Raw genomic sequence first — 17,141 nt, 5'->3', positions numbered from 1 at the left:
AAAACCTTCTTGTGGGTTAAAAAGCAATAAACTACACCAGGCTTCATCCTGGGATGTGTAACTGACAACCAAATCAACAGTAATAAATAATACATAATCCCAATTTCTAGCTCAATAGAGCATTTCATTGAGAAGATAAGTCAAATGAGACGAGTAAGGGCTTCCCTGGTGGTGCAGTGGTTAAGAATCCACTTGCCAATGCAGGAGACACGGATTCGAGCCCCAGTGCGGGAAGATCCCGCATGCCACGGAGCAACTAAGCCCAGGCACCACAACTACTGAGCCTGCACTCTAGAGCCCGCGCACCACAACTACTGAAGCCCGTGTGCCACAACTACTGAAGCCCGTGTGCCACAACTGAAGCCCACGCACCTAGAGCCCGTGCTCCACAACAAGAGAAGCCACCATAGTGAGAAACCCGTGCACTACAACAAAGAGTAGCCCCCACTCGCCGCAACTAGAGAAAGCCCGCGTGCAGCAACGAAGACCCAACACAGCCAAAAATAAATTAATTAAAATAAATTTTTAAAAAATGAGACCAGTAAGGTAAGTGGGAATACAAAACTTTATTATTTTGACAGGATAAACTAGAATGTGACTTAATGAATTTACTTGCTTAGGACCATGAAAAGTACACTTTTGTTTATAGTTAGGTGAAATCAATCTTCTAAGAAAAGGCAAGTGCATAATGTGCCTGATTGATCTTTACCTGGGCAGCATCTTCTTCACATTTAAACAACTGCACCATCTGAAGCATCTTTAATCTTCGCACATCTACCATGTCTTCACATCTAATAAATCCAAACATAAATTTAGGACATTTCAGTTTTGTTGATAACTAGTATAACACCACCATCTGGCACACATGTTTTACAGTATACTAAAATACTCAGTCCTACACTATGGAGGCTGTAACTATTTTGTATTGATTTGTAAGAATTTTAAGGATATCTGTATCTGTGTTATATCAAAACCTTAAAATACCTGAATGGTACTAAATCACAAACCCTTCTGAGTATAGTATGGGTTCTGCAAAATACTGAAGCAAAGCACAAACACAGCAGTACACTAAAACTCAAAGCAATATCAACTGCCAATTAGCATTAAACAACCTTCAAAGATAAAAATGTAAAGTTTCTAAAATACTAGTTTAGAGAATGATGCTCCAAGGGAATAAAAACAATAAATAAAGCTTTTCATTACATTACACATTACCCAGAGTAATATCAAATTTTGAATTTAAAAAAACCTCCATCTATGTTCTTAAGAAAGAAAAAAAATTCTGTTGATCTCTGGGTGGAGAGAAACACAATTCAGAGTATTCTTAAATTTTACTGTGGTCTGCCTGGATAATATACAGATTACAATTTTAAGCTGACTTGATCTAGCTCAGTTCTGATCCCTTCATTCTGATTCCCTTCATTCCCATGCAATTCCATGAACTTTAGATGGGAAGGTGGAAACTCACTGCAGTACCAAATACTAATAACAAGCTCCCCATGAGGCACTGGACTCCACTATAGTTGATACGCTTAAGGAAACTTGATAACAATAAGTAAGTCATTGTCACAAGGCTATTTTTTATAAGGATGCCCTCAACAAAAGCCCATAACATATTGTTAAAATGCAACTTGGTTAAACAATTCTACAAGGGACTGAAGGGAAGTAATCATGATAAGTATTTTTACAATTTGAAGCTAAAAGACAATGTAAGACACTTCAGTGATGAAGATGATATCATACACATATTCAACACATATTGTCAGGTATGACTAATGTGCTTGAAAAGGATAAGACATGGTCGCTACTTTTAAGATGGTCTCATTTGGGGAGATGGACTTTTAAATAAACAATGTGATAAAAACACTACTGCAGAGCTGTATGAGAATAGGGAGGAATAAGTAACAAACTTGCCTTAGAAATCTAAAAAGGTTTCCAAGGATAACTACCCCTGAGTCTTAAAGAATAAGTAGGAATCCAGTTGGCAGAAAACAAGGAAAGACGTATTCTAAGTCATGGATGCATGAAATACCATGATGCGTTCAGGAAAGTGAAAACAAGTGTGTGGTTTTGTAGAAAAATCAAAGGAGGTAAGATTATGCAGGGTTGGACTATAAGGGTCTCCTACACTATTCCAAGGAGACTGAACTTCATCTGAGAAAATAGGAAGTCACTGAGAGGGGTTTATACAAGGAAGTTGGGGATTAGATGTGCGCTTTACAAAAGATTGTGCTCTTGCACAACAGACTATAGACGAGCAATGCCAGAGGCAGCTAAGATCAGGTAGAAAGAAGTGTTCATGATTCAGAGACAGCAGAACTTGGGCATCTGATTAGGCTGTAAGGGATGAGGAAGAGTAAGGATTTTAATAAATCCTTGGCATAAATTCCAAGTTTGGTAGCTGATGGTATTTTTAACCTGGATAGGAAACTAAAGGAGAAGAGTAAGTTTTGGAGGAGAATGATTCTGATCTGTCCATATTAGTTTTTTTGAGTAGTGTATGGGGCATCCAGGTGGAGACATTCAGTAAGTAAGAGGAACTATGGGTCTAACATACAGAAGAGGGGTCTGGGTCAGAGTCATAACTACTCAATCATGGTCATATTAAAGAAAGTCATTAAAGTAGGGAGAAGACAAAGAGTGAGAAGAGAATTTGGCCTCAGAACAAACCCTGAAAGCAGTGAAATTAGCTAGAGAACAAGAAATCAGTGAAGAGAACCAAGAAGAAACAGAGTGCCAGGAGGAGACTCATGAGGGTGTTTTCAAAGAAGACAAGGTTGTCAGGAAGTTTCAAGAAGAAAGAAAAAGTCACTTGTGCCTAATTCTATTCAGAGTGGTCAAGCAATGTCAGGAGCAAAAGCATTCCCTGGATTTTGAGCAAGATCAAGCATTTATTTTACACATGGCGATTACAAAGTCACTTGTAACATCGGTAAGAGTATGTCCAGTGAAATGGTGAGGGGACAGGGGAGACTGAGAAGGGATGAAAAGTAACTAGAGGCAGTGAGGAAGTATGAGTGCAGATTAGACCATCAATGACAGCTGTCAGGAAGGAGAATTCTAGGGCTAGAAGACAAAGGGTTGAAGGTATATGCATGTGTGTAATTGTCTAATTTTTTTTTTAATAGGAGAGATTTAAGCATTTAAATGAAAGGCAGGGATCAGAGTAGAGAATGGGAATTGACGGAGTGAGAAGATGATGGGGACACATGGCTTTGATAAGAGCAGACATATATCATCTTTGTGATGAGCATAAATAATGAAATGGATATGTTTGCAGATATGAGGATAGAAAGAATTTCTGTCTAATGACTGTTTTCTCTGTGATGTAAGGGAAGAGTTTCTGTGAGGTTTTTGTTGATGACCTTAGAATTTCTAAGTGTACAAAGATTTCACACAACCATGCTAGCCTATATATACTAGCATATGTTAATTTAATCCTTTACTTTGCAATACTCTGCAATTGCTATTGCAAACTGAGTTTTCAAAGAACCCTTTAAATTCCTAGTTCTACATCAAAGGAAACTAAAAATCATCTTACCCAGAGTTTACTGTCTAATCCTTCTACAGCAAATATGAGAACAATGGATGCATGAAAATTTCTGAGACGTTTAGATGAAGAAACACATCAATGTAAATGACAGATTTAATAGCAACTCTAAACTAAATGAAAATGGAAAAGCAAAATTCTCCAAAAAGAGTCTTCTTAAAAGATAGACGAGTCATAGGCTACACTGGGGATATGGGATGTGATGTACTTGAGTAGAACCGAAATTTTTACCACTGAGTAAAAAGGGAAAATGTACCCATTAATTGAACAAACTGCCATTATTTGTTAGTACAATTATATACAATAATCATTACATTCACCAAAAACCAACTACATGCCTACTATATAACAGGTAAGAATTTTTACTCTGTATGGAAAATATAATAACATCACTTTTTATTTTAATTAATATTAGGTTGTCTTAGCAAAAATTAACATGAACAGTCAAACTTTGCCTTTGTTTCCTAAGCTGCATATCTTCCATCACTCCTTGTATGTGGTCCACATTTTCTTTATTTTCAATGGTTACATCCTTTCCATAGGCCCAGGATGCCTGATTGGAGATCTGATCCAGAAGACCTTGACCTTTTTCACGCAAACCTTGCAATCCTACATCTAAAACAAAAGTTACTATATTTAATCTCTTAAACCAGAGAAGCTTTCCCTCCCTTAAGTAAATGCTCTCAGCAGATACTGTACTTGGATTCCAAGTATAACAACTTTGTACATTAAACTACTTTGGGATGGAGCCCTCTGAATATTTCGATCAATAAAACCCCTTTAAATGTGGCTCAAACTGGAGCTCCCTCTCATTCAAATTCTCCCTGAAGAGAATTTCCAAAAGGTGAATTTCCATAGATAACAATTACTTTTCAAAACTGCAAATAGGAAGTGTGAGAATTTCTATTTTGACAAGATTTTCAATTTTTTCCTTTCTGTTTTTATGTAGTCCAATTTTTAGGAGAACAAGGCAAGTATTCTGTTCAAAAAATATATGAGTTACAAGACATTAAAACATTCAAGCAATGTATTCTCACTGTAAAAGGACACTGAACATTTTGAGTATAGGCGCTGTCCAGCTTACACCCAACGAGAAGCAACACTTAGGATATGTTTACAAGACTCTAAATTAGGTACATATACCAGAATTCTTTTAGCATTTTTAAAAGAAAAATATGGTTTAAGAAAACTTGTGACATTTTGAAATAAATTTCATTTGGTATATTAAATACTAAACATGTATTCCTCATATCATCTGTTAAAAATAACGAAGGCTGTAAGCAAGTAAAATGCCAATACAAACGTGATTTTTCAAACCCATTCCCTCAAGTCCTTTTCAAAATTAATTAAATTGGTTCAATCACATGTCACCATTTTCCACTAAATCTCTGCCTTAAGTTACTGCTTTCCTCTCCTCCATTCTCCTTTGCCCTCCTGTCCCACTCAATACAACTCCCCTCCCATTTTCACATCCACTATCCACCTCTCCCAGTCACGTCTTAGGGAAATTCACTGTATTTCCTACTGTAGTAAAATGTAAAAAGCCTTGGTGTCAAGTAAGGGTACTAGCTTAATGAAATCGGACCATCCTCTCCTTGGAGAGTATGTAACCTCGGCAGTATTCCCAGTTTGGAGAAACAAATGCACAGAACCAAACCAACTATTTTTTCACAAGGTTAGGATATAGCAACAACAAAAATCATTGCATAAAACACAGTCTGGGGCATACAGGGTTTACCACAGAACATTTCACAGCTAATTACAGTTTATGCATGCACTACAAATAACTGTTCATAGAATATGCAAGACATAGCACCTGTAGATTCGGCTGGGTAAACAAGAAAGGCTAAAGGCCCTGTGAAGGAAGGGTGACTGACCAACAATGAAAAATAAACACTGTAGCATAAATTACACCCTTTAAGGGGATAAAGCCTTTTTTATACCAATTTTTCCTATGGTCCCTGTTAATAATTATAATTAGATCAGTGTAAGTTGACTTGTCTAACCATGGTAGTGATATTTTTAAAAAAAAGAACCCTTATGTTTCAGCATTTTTAAAATCTGCTTACCAACACTTTTCAGCTTCTCTTCAAGCAGTTTTAAAGTTTGCTGAATCGATGCTCCATCAGCTGGTGCTACATCTACGCACAACATCCCTAATAAGCCATCCAACTGCTGAGACAACTAAAGCAGAGGGACACCAAAGAGATAACCCTGATGTAATCAGCATCTAAAGTGTTTAATGATTAATGAGGTTTATATCTAATGAGGTTATCACAATTATACTTGAAAAAGACTCTGCTGTTAAAAGACAAGGACAAATAATTAGAATACATGTTATCTGAATGACAGAACACACAGATGCATGCACCAGGAAGACAAAGTATGTCCAGGTCAGCAGAATGTTAAAAAGTATTGAAACTTCCATTTCAATCTATGTTATAAAGCGTGAAGACTGAAAAAACTATCCAAATGAAATATATCTAAGAGGTTGGGACACTCTATTTAGGCAAAAAAAAAAAGTTTAGTTGCATGCAGAATGACTTAGAATTTTTTTAAAAAATCAAAGAAGTGTATCTTATTTCCCCCACCAGTAAATTTTACTGTTCCAGAAAAATAATTAGGAGACATGCAAACCTGCAAAAATGATGTGCAGATAAGTATTCAGATAATTTGAAGAAAAGAAAAGCAATCAGAGTAGACACTTACATCTTGGGCAACACCATGAAATTCAAGAGCTGCTTGTAAGAGATTCTGCCTAAATTCCAGCTGACTGGCCTGTCGATAACAAACATCACTAAGTTGTTGCTGCAGCGACTTCAGTTCCACAAGATCTTCCTCATCCCCAGCATTTAAGAGTGCTGCAATTTGCTGATTAAGTTCCACATAAACTGCAAACCATTCCTGTAATATGGAGGTTGTAAAGTAAATTAAGGATCAAATCAGTTCCTGAAGAATACATTACATTTTACAATATCTCCAGATATACTAAGTAACATATATGAGAGTTTTCTAAAGCAAAATTATTTAAATTGAGGACGAAAAGTCCCCAGCGCCCAAATCCTTCCATTGCGATCCCTGGAATTCACTCCTGCCAACAGCAGGATCTATTTGCTCATCCTGGCCTCTAAATGTCCCCTTCTCTTTCCTGTTGTGTGTGAAACCTGTCACCCTCAGAGGAAGCAGTTAGCTCTGCAGCCCTTCTGATGGCTGTTTTTGCTTGTACAGCCAACCTACCACAAGCCTGGAAGTGGGGGAGATGGCTGCCTCACTCCTCATTACTCTTTCCAAACCATTTCTTCTGCTCCTTCTCTCAAAAACCACATCTCCAGTGAAATGCATGTAGTAGGATTACATCCTGCCAACCTTTTCTGTTGCAGGCCCTCATCTCAGAGCTAGCAGACTTCCCTGAACTTCCTCTCAGTGCCAGCCTTCTTCCTGACTTCCACTGTGTAGACATCCAATCAACACTGAACTAAGTCTTAGTTCCTTGACTCCCTCCCTCACTTCCAACTATCCTGTCCTCACCCCACCTCAGCTACCTACTCCAAGAGACACAACATTTTGTCATTATCATATACTACTATACAGCCCCCAAATCTTAATTCAAGAATCCCATTCTCTGATCACCAGTTGCTGACTCTCCAATTCACATCCTTTAGTATGCCTGCTCCTACAGCCCCATGAGGTCCACCAATCCATTGATCTCAGCATGTTCTACTGTCCAGCACTCAGGAGCCTCAGGTCCTCCCTTCTACCCTTTGTCAGAGGTTATAACCACCTCCAGGGCACAACCCATGCTCATGCCCTGCTCTCCTTCCTTCCATCAGACTCACCTGTCAAAAACGAAGAACAGATGCAGAAAAAGCATCCATTTATGAGAAAAACTCTCCAGAAAGTGGGCATAGAGGAGACAAACCTCAGCATAATAAAGGCCATATATGAAAAACTCACAGCTAACATCATACTCAATGGTGAAAAGCTGAAAGCATTTCCTCTGAGATCAAGAACAAGACAAGGATGCTCATTCTCACCACTTATACTCAAAACAGTTTTGGAAGTCCTAGCCACAGCAATCAGAGAAGAAAAAGAAATAAAAGGAATCCAAATTGGAAAAGAAGAAGTAAAACTGTCACTGTTTGCAGGTGACATGATACTTTACATAGACTATCCTAAGGACACCACCAGAAAACTACTAGAGCTCATCAATGAATTCAGTAAAGTTGCAAGATATGAAATTGATTACAGAAATCTGTTGCACTTCTATACACTGAAAACAAACTATCAGAAAGAGAAATTAAGGAAACAATCCCATTTACCATTGTATCAAAAAGAATAAAATACCTATGAATAAACCTACCTAAGGAGGTAACAGACCTGTACTCGGAAAACTATAAGACACTGATGAAAGAAGTTGAAGACAACACAGATGGAAAGACGTACCATATTCTTGGATTGGAAGAATCAATATTGTTTAAATGACCATACTACCCAAGGCAACCTACAGATTCAGTGCAATTCCTATCAAAGTACCAATGGGATTTTTCACAGAACTAGAACAAATAATTTTAAAATTTGTACGGAAACACAAAAGAACCTGAACAGCCAAAACAATCTTGGGAAAGAAAAACAGAGCTGGAGAAATCAGCCTCCCTGACTTCAGAATGCAAAACTACAGTAATTAAAACAGTATGGTACTGGCACAAAAAAAGACCCATAGATCAATGGAACAGAATAGAGAGCCCAGAAATAAACTCATGCACTTGTGGTCAATCTATGACAAAGGAGACAAGAATACATGATGGAGAAAAGACGGTCTCTTCAATAAGTGGTGCTAGGAGAACTAGACAGCTACATGTAAAAGAATAAAATTAGAACATTCTCTAACACCATATACAAAAATAAACTCAAAATGGATTAATGACCTAAATGTAAGACCAGATACTATAAAACTCCTAGAGGAAAACACAGGCAGAACACTCTTTGACATGAATCACAGCAATATTTTTTTGGATCTGTTTCCTAAAGCAAAGGAAATAAAAGCAAAAATAAACAAATGGGACCTAATGAAACATAAAAGCTTTTTCACAAAAAAGGAAACCAACAAAAATTACAACCTACTGAATGGGAGAAAGTACTTGGAAATGATATGAAAAATAAGGGGTTAATATCCAAACTACATAAACAGCCAATATAACTCAACATCAAAAAAATAAACAGCCTGATTAAAAAATGGGCAGAAGACCTGAACAGACATTTTTCCAAAGAAGACATACAGATGGCCAACAGGTACATGAAAAGATTCTCAACATCACTAATCGTCAGGGAACCGTAAATCAAAACCACCGTGAGATACCACCTCACACCTGTCACCTCACACCTGTCAGAATGGCTGTCATCAAAAGGAACACGAACAACAAATGTTGGCAAGGATGTGGAGAAAAGGGAACCCTTGTACACTATTGGTGGGAATGTAAATTGGTGCAGCCACTGTGGAAAAGAGTATGAAGGTTTATCGAAAAACTAAAAATAGAACTAACATATGAACCAGCAATTCTACTCCTGGGTTTATACCCAAAAAACCCCCCACAATGCTAATTCAAAAAGATACATGTACCCCAATGTTCACAGCAGCACTATTTACAATAGCTAAAATATAAAAGCAATCTAAGTGTCCATATACAAATGAATGGATAAAGAAGATGTGGGATACACACACACACACATACACACACACACACACAGACACACAATGGACTACTACTCAGCCATAAAAAAGAACAAAATGTTGACATTTTTAGCAACATGAATGGACTTAGAGGACATTATGCTATGTGAAATAAGTCAGAAAAAGATAAATCTATATGATACTGTATGATAATCCATATAAATATGGAATCTAAAAAAATACAACAAACTAGAAAATATAATAAAAAAGATGCAAACTCACAGATATAGAGAACAAACTAGTGGTTACCAGTGGGGGAGGGCAAGATAGGGGGTGGGGATTAAGAGGTACAAACTATTAGGTATAAAATAAGCCACAAGGATATACTGTACAACATGGGGAATATAGCCAATATTTTATAATAGCTATAAATGGAGTATAACCTTTAAAAACTGTGAATCACTATATTGTACACCTGAGACTTATATAATATTGTGTATTAACTGTACTTCTATTTGAACAAACAAAACCTCAGACCTGGTTTCTCTTCCTGCTGCGTGCCTCCAGCAGCTGAAGGTGGCTGGATCAAATCAACTATGTGGATAGGTGTCTTTTAAAAGTTGTGACCAAATAACCTCAATTGGGCCTTCAGAAACCCTACTGTATTTCTCTAGTTATTTCACCTCCCTATTCTTATGATATGTTCTTTTCATTTCTTAAATATCCAACTCCCTTTCACCTCTTCACTCTAGCCAAAAATCCAACTTCATAATTCACTACGACGCCATCAGAAGAGAACTCTTTCATCCTCTCACAGACAAATCTATTACCTTCCCCGCTTCTGTAGCCCTAGGCTCTGCCCTCTCTGCTAAAATAATGAAGGAACTCTGCCTGATTCTAAGGCCAACTGCTCCACTGCACTCTACAGACTAACCTCTGCTGCCTATGCAAGGCTTTGCTCTTGCAATTATCTTCTCTTTTCAACTGGATTATTCCCATCAGCGTACAAATAAACTGCATATTCTACTAAAAAACAAAATATATACTTAAGATATGTGGATTTTAATATATGTAAATTAAAGATAAAAAACCTTCCCTTAAAGGAGATCGTTATACTCACTCTACCTTATTTCCTATTCTTTTTTTAATTCACTCTGATCAGGATTTTGTCCTTCCCACTCTTATCAAAAAAATCTCAGTCTTTATCTTATTGGACCTCTCAGTTGATTTTAACAAAGGTGACCACCTCTCCCTCCTTTTTCACTTCTTTCCTGAGCCACACAGGTCCTTTTCGGCCTCTTCTGCTGGCTCTCCTTCCTCTCCTTGCCCTCTAAATTTAGGAGTGACCCAGGGTTAAGCTTTCCAAAGGCTCTTTTCTTCTAAACCAATACTCATTGGGTTTGGATGATTTCATCTTGTCCCACGTCTTCAAGTAACATCTATAGACTAATAATATCTTCAACCCTGACCTCTTCCCAAGATACTGATACCCAACTATCTAACAGCTATCTTCATTTGGATGACTAACCTGCCCCCACAGATACTGATTCTCCAGCCTCCCAAACCTACCTCTCTCAGTTTTCCCCACCTGAATAGTCATTAAGGCTAAACACATGACTCCTCCAAGAGCCAGTCCTGCCGGCTCAACCTCGTAAGCCTGACAACTTCTCACCACTTCTACTGCCTCCATTCTGTTAGCTTCCTGTCTTCCTATTTCACTGTTTGTCCCTACTCCCTATCCCCTATACAATAGCTGGTGATCTTTTAAAAACATAAATCAATTATATGCTCAAATACTTCTCCAATGATTTCACATAATATTTAAAACAAACTTCAAGTTCCTTTTTCTGGGCTAAGATCACATGACATGTTTTGGCCCCTGACTCCCTATCTTGCTCACTGCACTCCAACATTGCCAACATACCTGCTGTTCCTCTATCATGGCAAGTAAGCTCCTGCCACAGAGTGTTTCTACTGCTGTATCCTCGATCTGAATTGCCCTTTGCTTGGATTACTCCTTCATATCATTTCAAGGTCTCTGATTAAATGTCATCTCCTCAGAGAGGCCCTTCCGGAAAGCCTTACCTATACTGCTCTCCACTCCCTCTTTCCTCAACTTGAATGTAAGTTCCGTATGATAAGACAGTGCTATATTCTCAAGAGCCCAGAACAACAAGTGACATTTAGTATGTGCCCTACTAGCATGTACTGAGTGAACACATAAAACACTTTTTATATTAGGTATTGTAGATTTGTTGACATTAAATTAGGTAGGTAACAGGTACTGTTCCAAATGTGGTCTCTCTTATGCCCTGTACCTAAAACTTGGGTTTCTCTAATCTGTCATATTGTCTTATTGCCTGAACTACTATGGAATTTTTGAGTATGATTACAGAGATGATGTAGTCATACGTAATGCAAAGAACACCAGACTTGAAAGACAGACTCAAGGTCTGTCTTTTTCCTTCCTAAGGGTGTGATCTTCATCAAGTCACTTAATCTCTCAGAATCCTTTTCTTTCTTTATAGCAGTATGTTCAACTGGTGGCAATTTTGCTCCCTAGGGAACATTTTGCAATATTAAGAGACATTTTTGGCTGTCACAACTGGGAGGGAGGGATGCTACTGCACCTAGTGGGTAGAGGCCAATGATACTGCTAAATACCTACGATCACAGGACAGTCCTTACAACAAAGATTTATCAATGAATAAATCAGTAATGCCAAGGTTGAGAAAACCTGTTCTCTACAGCTGTCCTTCCGTGTCCTTGGTGGACTGGTGCCAGGGATTCCAAATTCCAGCCATGCTCACGTCCCAATTTATGTAAAATACTTTCTAACCACACAGTGATTATAAAGGTTAATGGAGACTGACTGATTTAAAGCATAAAATATTGCCTGAGAAGATGATCACTGTTGTGTTCTAAATAGAAAGGGATTTCACAGTCTTATCTATAGTACTTACAAATTTAGTTAATGCTCTAAATAAGTTGGTCTAATTCTTTGAAGAAGTAATAACAGTGATTCAGAGAAAAATAGTAAGCTAAAGGATAAAAGACCTGAGATATTATTTCTTGCAGTGAGAACTCTCTACATCAGATCACCTGGGGTGCTTATTAAAAATACCTAAGTGCCCCCCAACCTACCAAATCAGAGTCTGTGTGGGTAGGGTTCTGCCACAGGCCTTTTAACAAACACATCAGGTGACTCTCATGACCATTAAGGGTTAAGAACTACCATCCTCAAGCTGATTTCTTTTTTCCTCGTTTAAACTTGCAAACTATAGGCCCTAATAACCAGACCAGAGATGCAAACAATTTAAGAACTCGTATGTCTCATGAAATTAACACCTGAAATTAGAACTGATGTTGTCATAGAGAAATAATCAGTCTCTCTGGGATGTGGAGAAAAAAATCATATACATATACACACACACAAACACACACACATTTTAATCAAAATGTTCCTTCCTAGGAAATTGGGGAACATAAAATTTATAGAACCTCAGATGAACAGGCTGCATTCAGTTCAGTTATGGTCATTCTCTGGTTTACCTCTTATAAACATTTAACTGTATAGAAAATGATTATTTCTAGCCCCCCCCAACGAAAACACACACACACACACACACACACACACGCACAGAAACAAAAACAAACTTAAAAAAACAATCCACCACCAAGATATGGGATTTGGATTAAGATGGTAGATAAGAAATGAACCTGGGTGTTCACATACAAGGAAAAAGCAGTCATCAGGACTGACACTGGAAATGTATGTGAATTGGTGGTGATGCACAGTTGGTGAAATGATGGGTATTTATATTTTATACTATGATATAGGAATCTCAATCTAGGAGGAAAGAAACACTGCCAACACACTTAGGCTAATACCTTAGGAAGAAATGGGGTCTTGATTCTTTATGCAGACCTGTTTTGCTTACTATAAGGCACAACACACCAGTATTCTCTTCGGAGACCAGAAGTCAGTACTGTGGGATGGGGAGACACTGACAGAATCCTAAAGCAACTTCAGAGATTTATGCTTCTGCACCTTCCTATTATGTGCTTTTCCTACCACTCACCTACCTCCACCTAAAAGCTAAAGTAAGATTACTGGACTAAAATACTTTAAAAATTATTTTAAGTTATTATAATCATTTTCATACACCTTAATATTCTTTCTGTTGTGCTTACCTACTATTCAAAAACCAAGTAAACTTCTCATTGCCACTCCTTGACAAAGAATTATATATTAGTAGCATTTTCATTTTCTATATATTAGCATTGAATATCCTAATCAATTTGGGTTTATTTTTAGCTTTATTTCTAAAGTATGGTTTTATAAAGAATCTAAAATTTAATACTTGACAGAGTGCTTTAACACAAAATGGTACATTAAAAGTTTCTCCAAATTCTACCCATATTAAGCAATCAATACACTAGAAATTTGTCATTATAGTTTCATAAGACCTGAACAATTCCAAAATAGGCTTTAAAGTGTTGACTTTTATTTACAAAGAGAAAAGAAAGCTTTTAATAAAATATTAGAACATCTTAAAAATCATAAGCTGATACACGCGTCCTGCAGCAAACAACCTATTCTCAAGGTGACAATGCAGTGCCACCTATTGGTTAAAACAGCACAATTCAAGTTTTGCCTTTTAGAACTTCATGGAATATTTTTTTCTGAATATTTTCAATCTCTGGTTGGTTGAATCCTTGGATGTGCGTGGAACCTGTGGATACGGAGGGGCCAACTGTATATATATTATCTTTGCAATTTTCCTAGTTAGTACTTGTAAGAGACTTAAACATGAAATTCCATAATTGAAAAATCTATATATTTTATGCATTTCACAGGTTCCAACATAATCGTTTTTCCTTTTATGCTGAAAAAAACCCTGAATACTTTGTATTTAACTTATAATTCCTGTTCCTGAGGTTATACTTTTTAAATTCAAGACTAGATAAAGGCTGTATTTTTGTACTATCACTCTTTCTTCTGTTACAGTAGTTTTAAAAATTTCACATGAACTGTGTTTCTATAAAAATATATAATTAAGCTATACTGGAGACAAAACCAAAACCAAACTTCTAATGAATATGTACTAAGTGGTCAAAATGTACTTGATAGCCATTAAACATACCGTACTTTATGCCCCTAAACCAAGGTGTACAGCAACTTATCACTTAGTACCACACGCTATTAATTATGCACATTAATAATAGCTCTGTAACTTGCAGAGGAAAAAGCCTCTCACACTGTGCTGGCTCTCGATCTCTTCATGCTTCTGTTGTAGGGCTTGGGAAGCCCGAATGGAGTCTCCAATCCCCCACTGGGCTCTCAGCTGTTCTGATCCAGGCCCTTCAAGCCAGTTCACAACCTATGAATGGAAGTTGAGATGAAAATTTTAAAATAATCAAAAACTTTTCAAACTTTCATTCTAATTGGTTTTCCCTTCCCGAAGTTCCTCAAGTATTTTTAATTTAAATTATTTAAATTCTATTGTATAGGCAGTAAACGTTTCTTCTGGAACTATACAGCTATAATGTGACAACTTTTCCAAAACCTGAATTTGATAAAATGTACACTACAGCACCTTAGGCTTTCAGCAATCTGATCACCTGCCAGGCTAAAAGAAATATGACATGCTCCCATAAGAGAGGCTTAAAAATTAACTTATGATGATAAGAAAATTAGAGAACTATAGGATTTAGAATTGGAAGGGACACCAGAAATGACATTGGTCAAATTTCTTATCTAATACTTAAGAAAACTGAGTTTCAGAGAGATTAAGTGACTTGTTCAAGGTAACATAATTCATTATTAAAAAACTAGGACTAAAAGCCACGTGTCCTGACTCATACTCTAAAGTTCCTTCCAAAGCACTCATAAAACAGAATCAATTAACTGATATAAAGTTAAAATACTATTTTTCTCACTTGGAAAAGAAAATTAAAAACTGTAGAATTATACTACAGCAGTACCCTCTAGGGGGTCTTCTTAGGATAAGCCAAACTTTCAGACCCACGAGACCATCTGAAGTCCCCGTGGCACCAAGTCTACTCAGAAGGATGAAGGGAAGGGACTACAGTCTGCCAGGGTAGCAGGACTGGGTGTTTCTCTTCTGCCGGGTCCCTGAAGCAGTCCAACAGTTCAGGAGATGAGATCCATATGGGACAGATATGGGAGACACTCTGGCATCAAAACCTCACACCACACAGGCATCATGCCCATTATAAAAGTCACTGAGCTCCAAGATGCCCGAAGTTATCCCTTCCATCAAGTATTAAGAGTTCTCCCAGTCCAGAGCCAGAATAATTTTTACTACAAGCAATGTCGCCTAGTAACACAGTTGACATTTTTATCAGGTTTTCAAGGGAACAGACCTAGATAGTTAAGCAAAGATCAAATTCTCATGCAGAAGAAAGGGTTTTGTTTTCTCTACCCACAAACATATATACTCTAAAACTACAGACACAGTGAAGTAATTCTAACAGAAAAAAATACTGCCCAGCTTTACCAAGCTGAATTATTATTTATCAAGCTAAATTACAATCAGGAAGTCAACAACAGCTAACTTAGGATATGTCTTAAATCTAAACTTAGGATAGATCCCAAGAAGTGAATGAGGATGTCTGTGCAGCATAATATTAGAGACTCAGTGGATAGACAGGCTTACCTTATCACAGACCCACAGTGCATTCCATAGTTATTACCAGGGTAAAATATATTTAAAATCTAAGAGTTTATGTAATTTAAATAATCATATAAAAGTACCACATCATAGGGGAAAATCATGTGTGTTTCCTTCCATTAATTTTTCACATGCACTGCATTTTCATATGTTACTCCAGATTTAAGTGCTGCAGCCGATTGTCAGAGTACAAGTAATTTCTATCCTGTGTTTTTCACTTCCTTGTGGCTACAGTTATTATCATTTTAATGGCTCGAAACCCCTTTTTTAAGAAGGCCAGCCTCCTTGCCTGCCTCCTTCCTTAGCTCCCTCTCATCTGTCCAAACAACCAACCAACCCACCTGACTAAGAGCTAAATAAGCAACGTCCTACCTCAAGTAACTATTATACCTGCTTTCACAACTCCAATTCTCTACTGTTGAGCATCTAAGTAATTTTAAGATGAACATATATATATATAGCAGTTATGCAACAGAATTCTTCTCTAATTCTCTATTGCTTTCCTAGAAAACATTTTCAATAGAGATCTTGGGTCCAATGATGATACAATGTTAATTGCTAATAGTATACATTATAAAATTACTCTCTAAAACACTTGTCTCTATTTGAAACATCCAAGTCGTGAAAGTTTTAACTGAGAATAACCTTTGCAAGGTATATAAACTGACTACTGCTTTTACTTTATTTTATTTTATTTTTATTTTCTGAGATTCTCAGTGCAATTTATTAAGAAACACCCATGTGGGGGCTCTGGGAGAAACAGTATCTCTAACAACAAATATATTTTGTCATTTCCAAAAAAGACTCTGGAAATGGGGTTCTTGCCCTTAGTCTACTTCAAGCTTAATGTAAGAGATGAGATGGGTAGTCAACCAAAATAATGCAGCAATGATTACATTTAATTTGAAATCATTTATATTTATTACAAAAGTGGGTTAGAAACAGTAACTAAGGAAAAAGTTGGTTAGATCATAAGAATGTTGGTAAGTTCCTATGTGAATGATACTAACTTTGAGTAAAATTAGGGGAAAGTTTCCTGGAAAACAACATAGACGTCATCTACTTTTGGATTTTGTATCTTCTTACATAGATTGGTAAAAAACACCAAGACTTCTTGTTTTCTTAATAACCAGAGGGGAAAAACAGAAGTACATACTAAATAAAAATCTTTTCATGAGGACCCAATACTCATCTTTGTTTAAATATTTCTCCCAGTGAGAAATCC

At 37.0% G+C, this 17,141-nt stretch overlaps 1 protein-coding gene across 4 annotated transcripts in view; it reads right to left on the bottom strand.

Annotated features, from left to right (window-relative positions):
• Positions 1–17,141, bottom strand: part of SESTD1 (SEC14 and spectrin domain containing 1) — a 135,535-nt gene that overhangs the window by 7,595 nt on the left and 110,799 nt on the right. For all 4 annotated transcript variants that reach the window (XM_029225172.1, XM_029225171.1, XM_029225174.1 and 1 more), the window contains 5 exons: positions 14,480–14,602; positions 6,260–6,454; positions 5,620–5,734; positions 4,006–4,165; positions 710–791 (listed from right to left, as the gene is read on the bottom strand). In XM_029225172.1, the coding sequence (XP_029081005.1) occupies positions 710–791; positions 4,006–4,165; positions 5,620–5,734; positions 6,260–6,454; positions 14,480–14,602 (675 nt within the window). The remainder of the gene's footprint in view (positions 1–709; positions 792–4,005; positions 4,166–5,619; positions 5,735–6,259; positions 6,455–14,479; positions 14,603–17,141) is intronic.

Source organism: Monodon monoceros, unplaced genomic scaffold (assembly GCF_005190385.1).
Source record: "Monodon monoceros isolate NGI ecotype Baffin Bay Population unplaced genomic scaffold, NGI_Narwhal_1 Super_Scaffold_16, whole genome shotgun sequence".
Taxonomy (NCBI): Eukaryota; Metazoa; Chordata; class Mammalia; order Artiodactyla; family Monodontidae; genus Monodon; species Monodon monoceros.
This window is presented reverse-complemented; position numbering and strand designations above follow the sequence as displayed.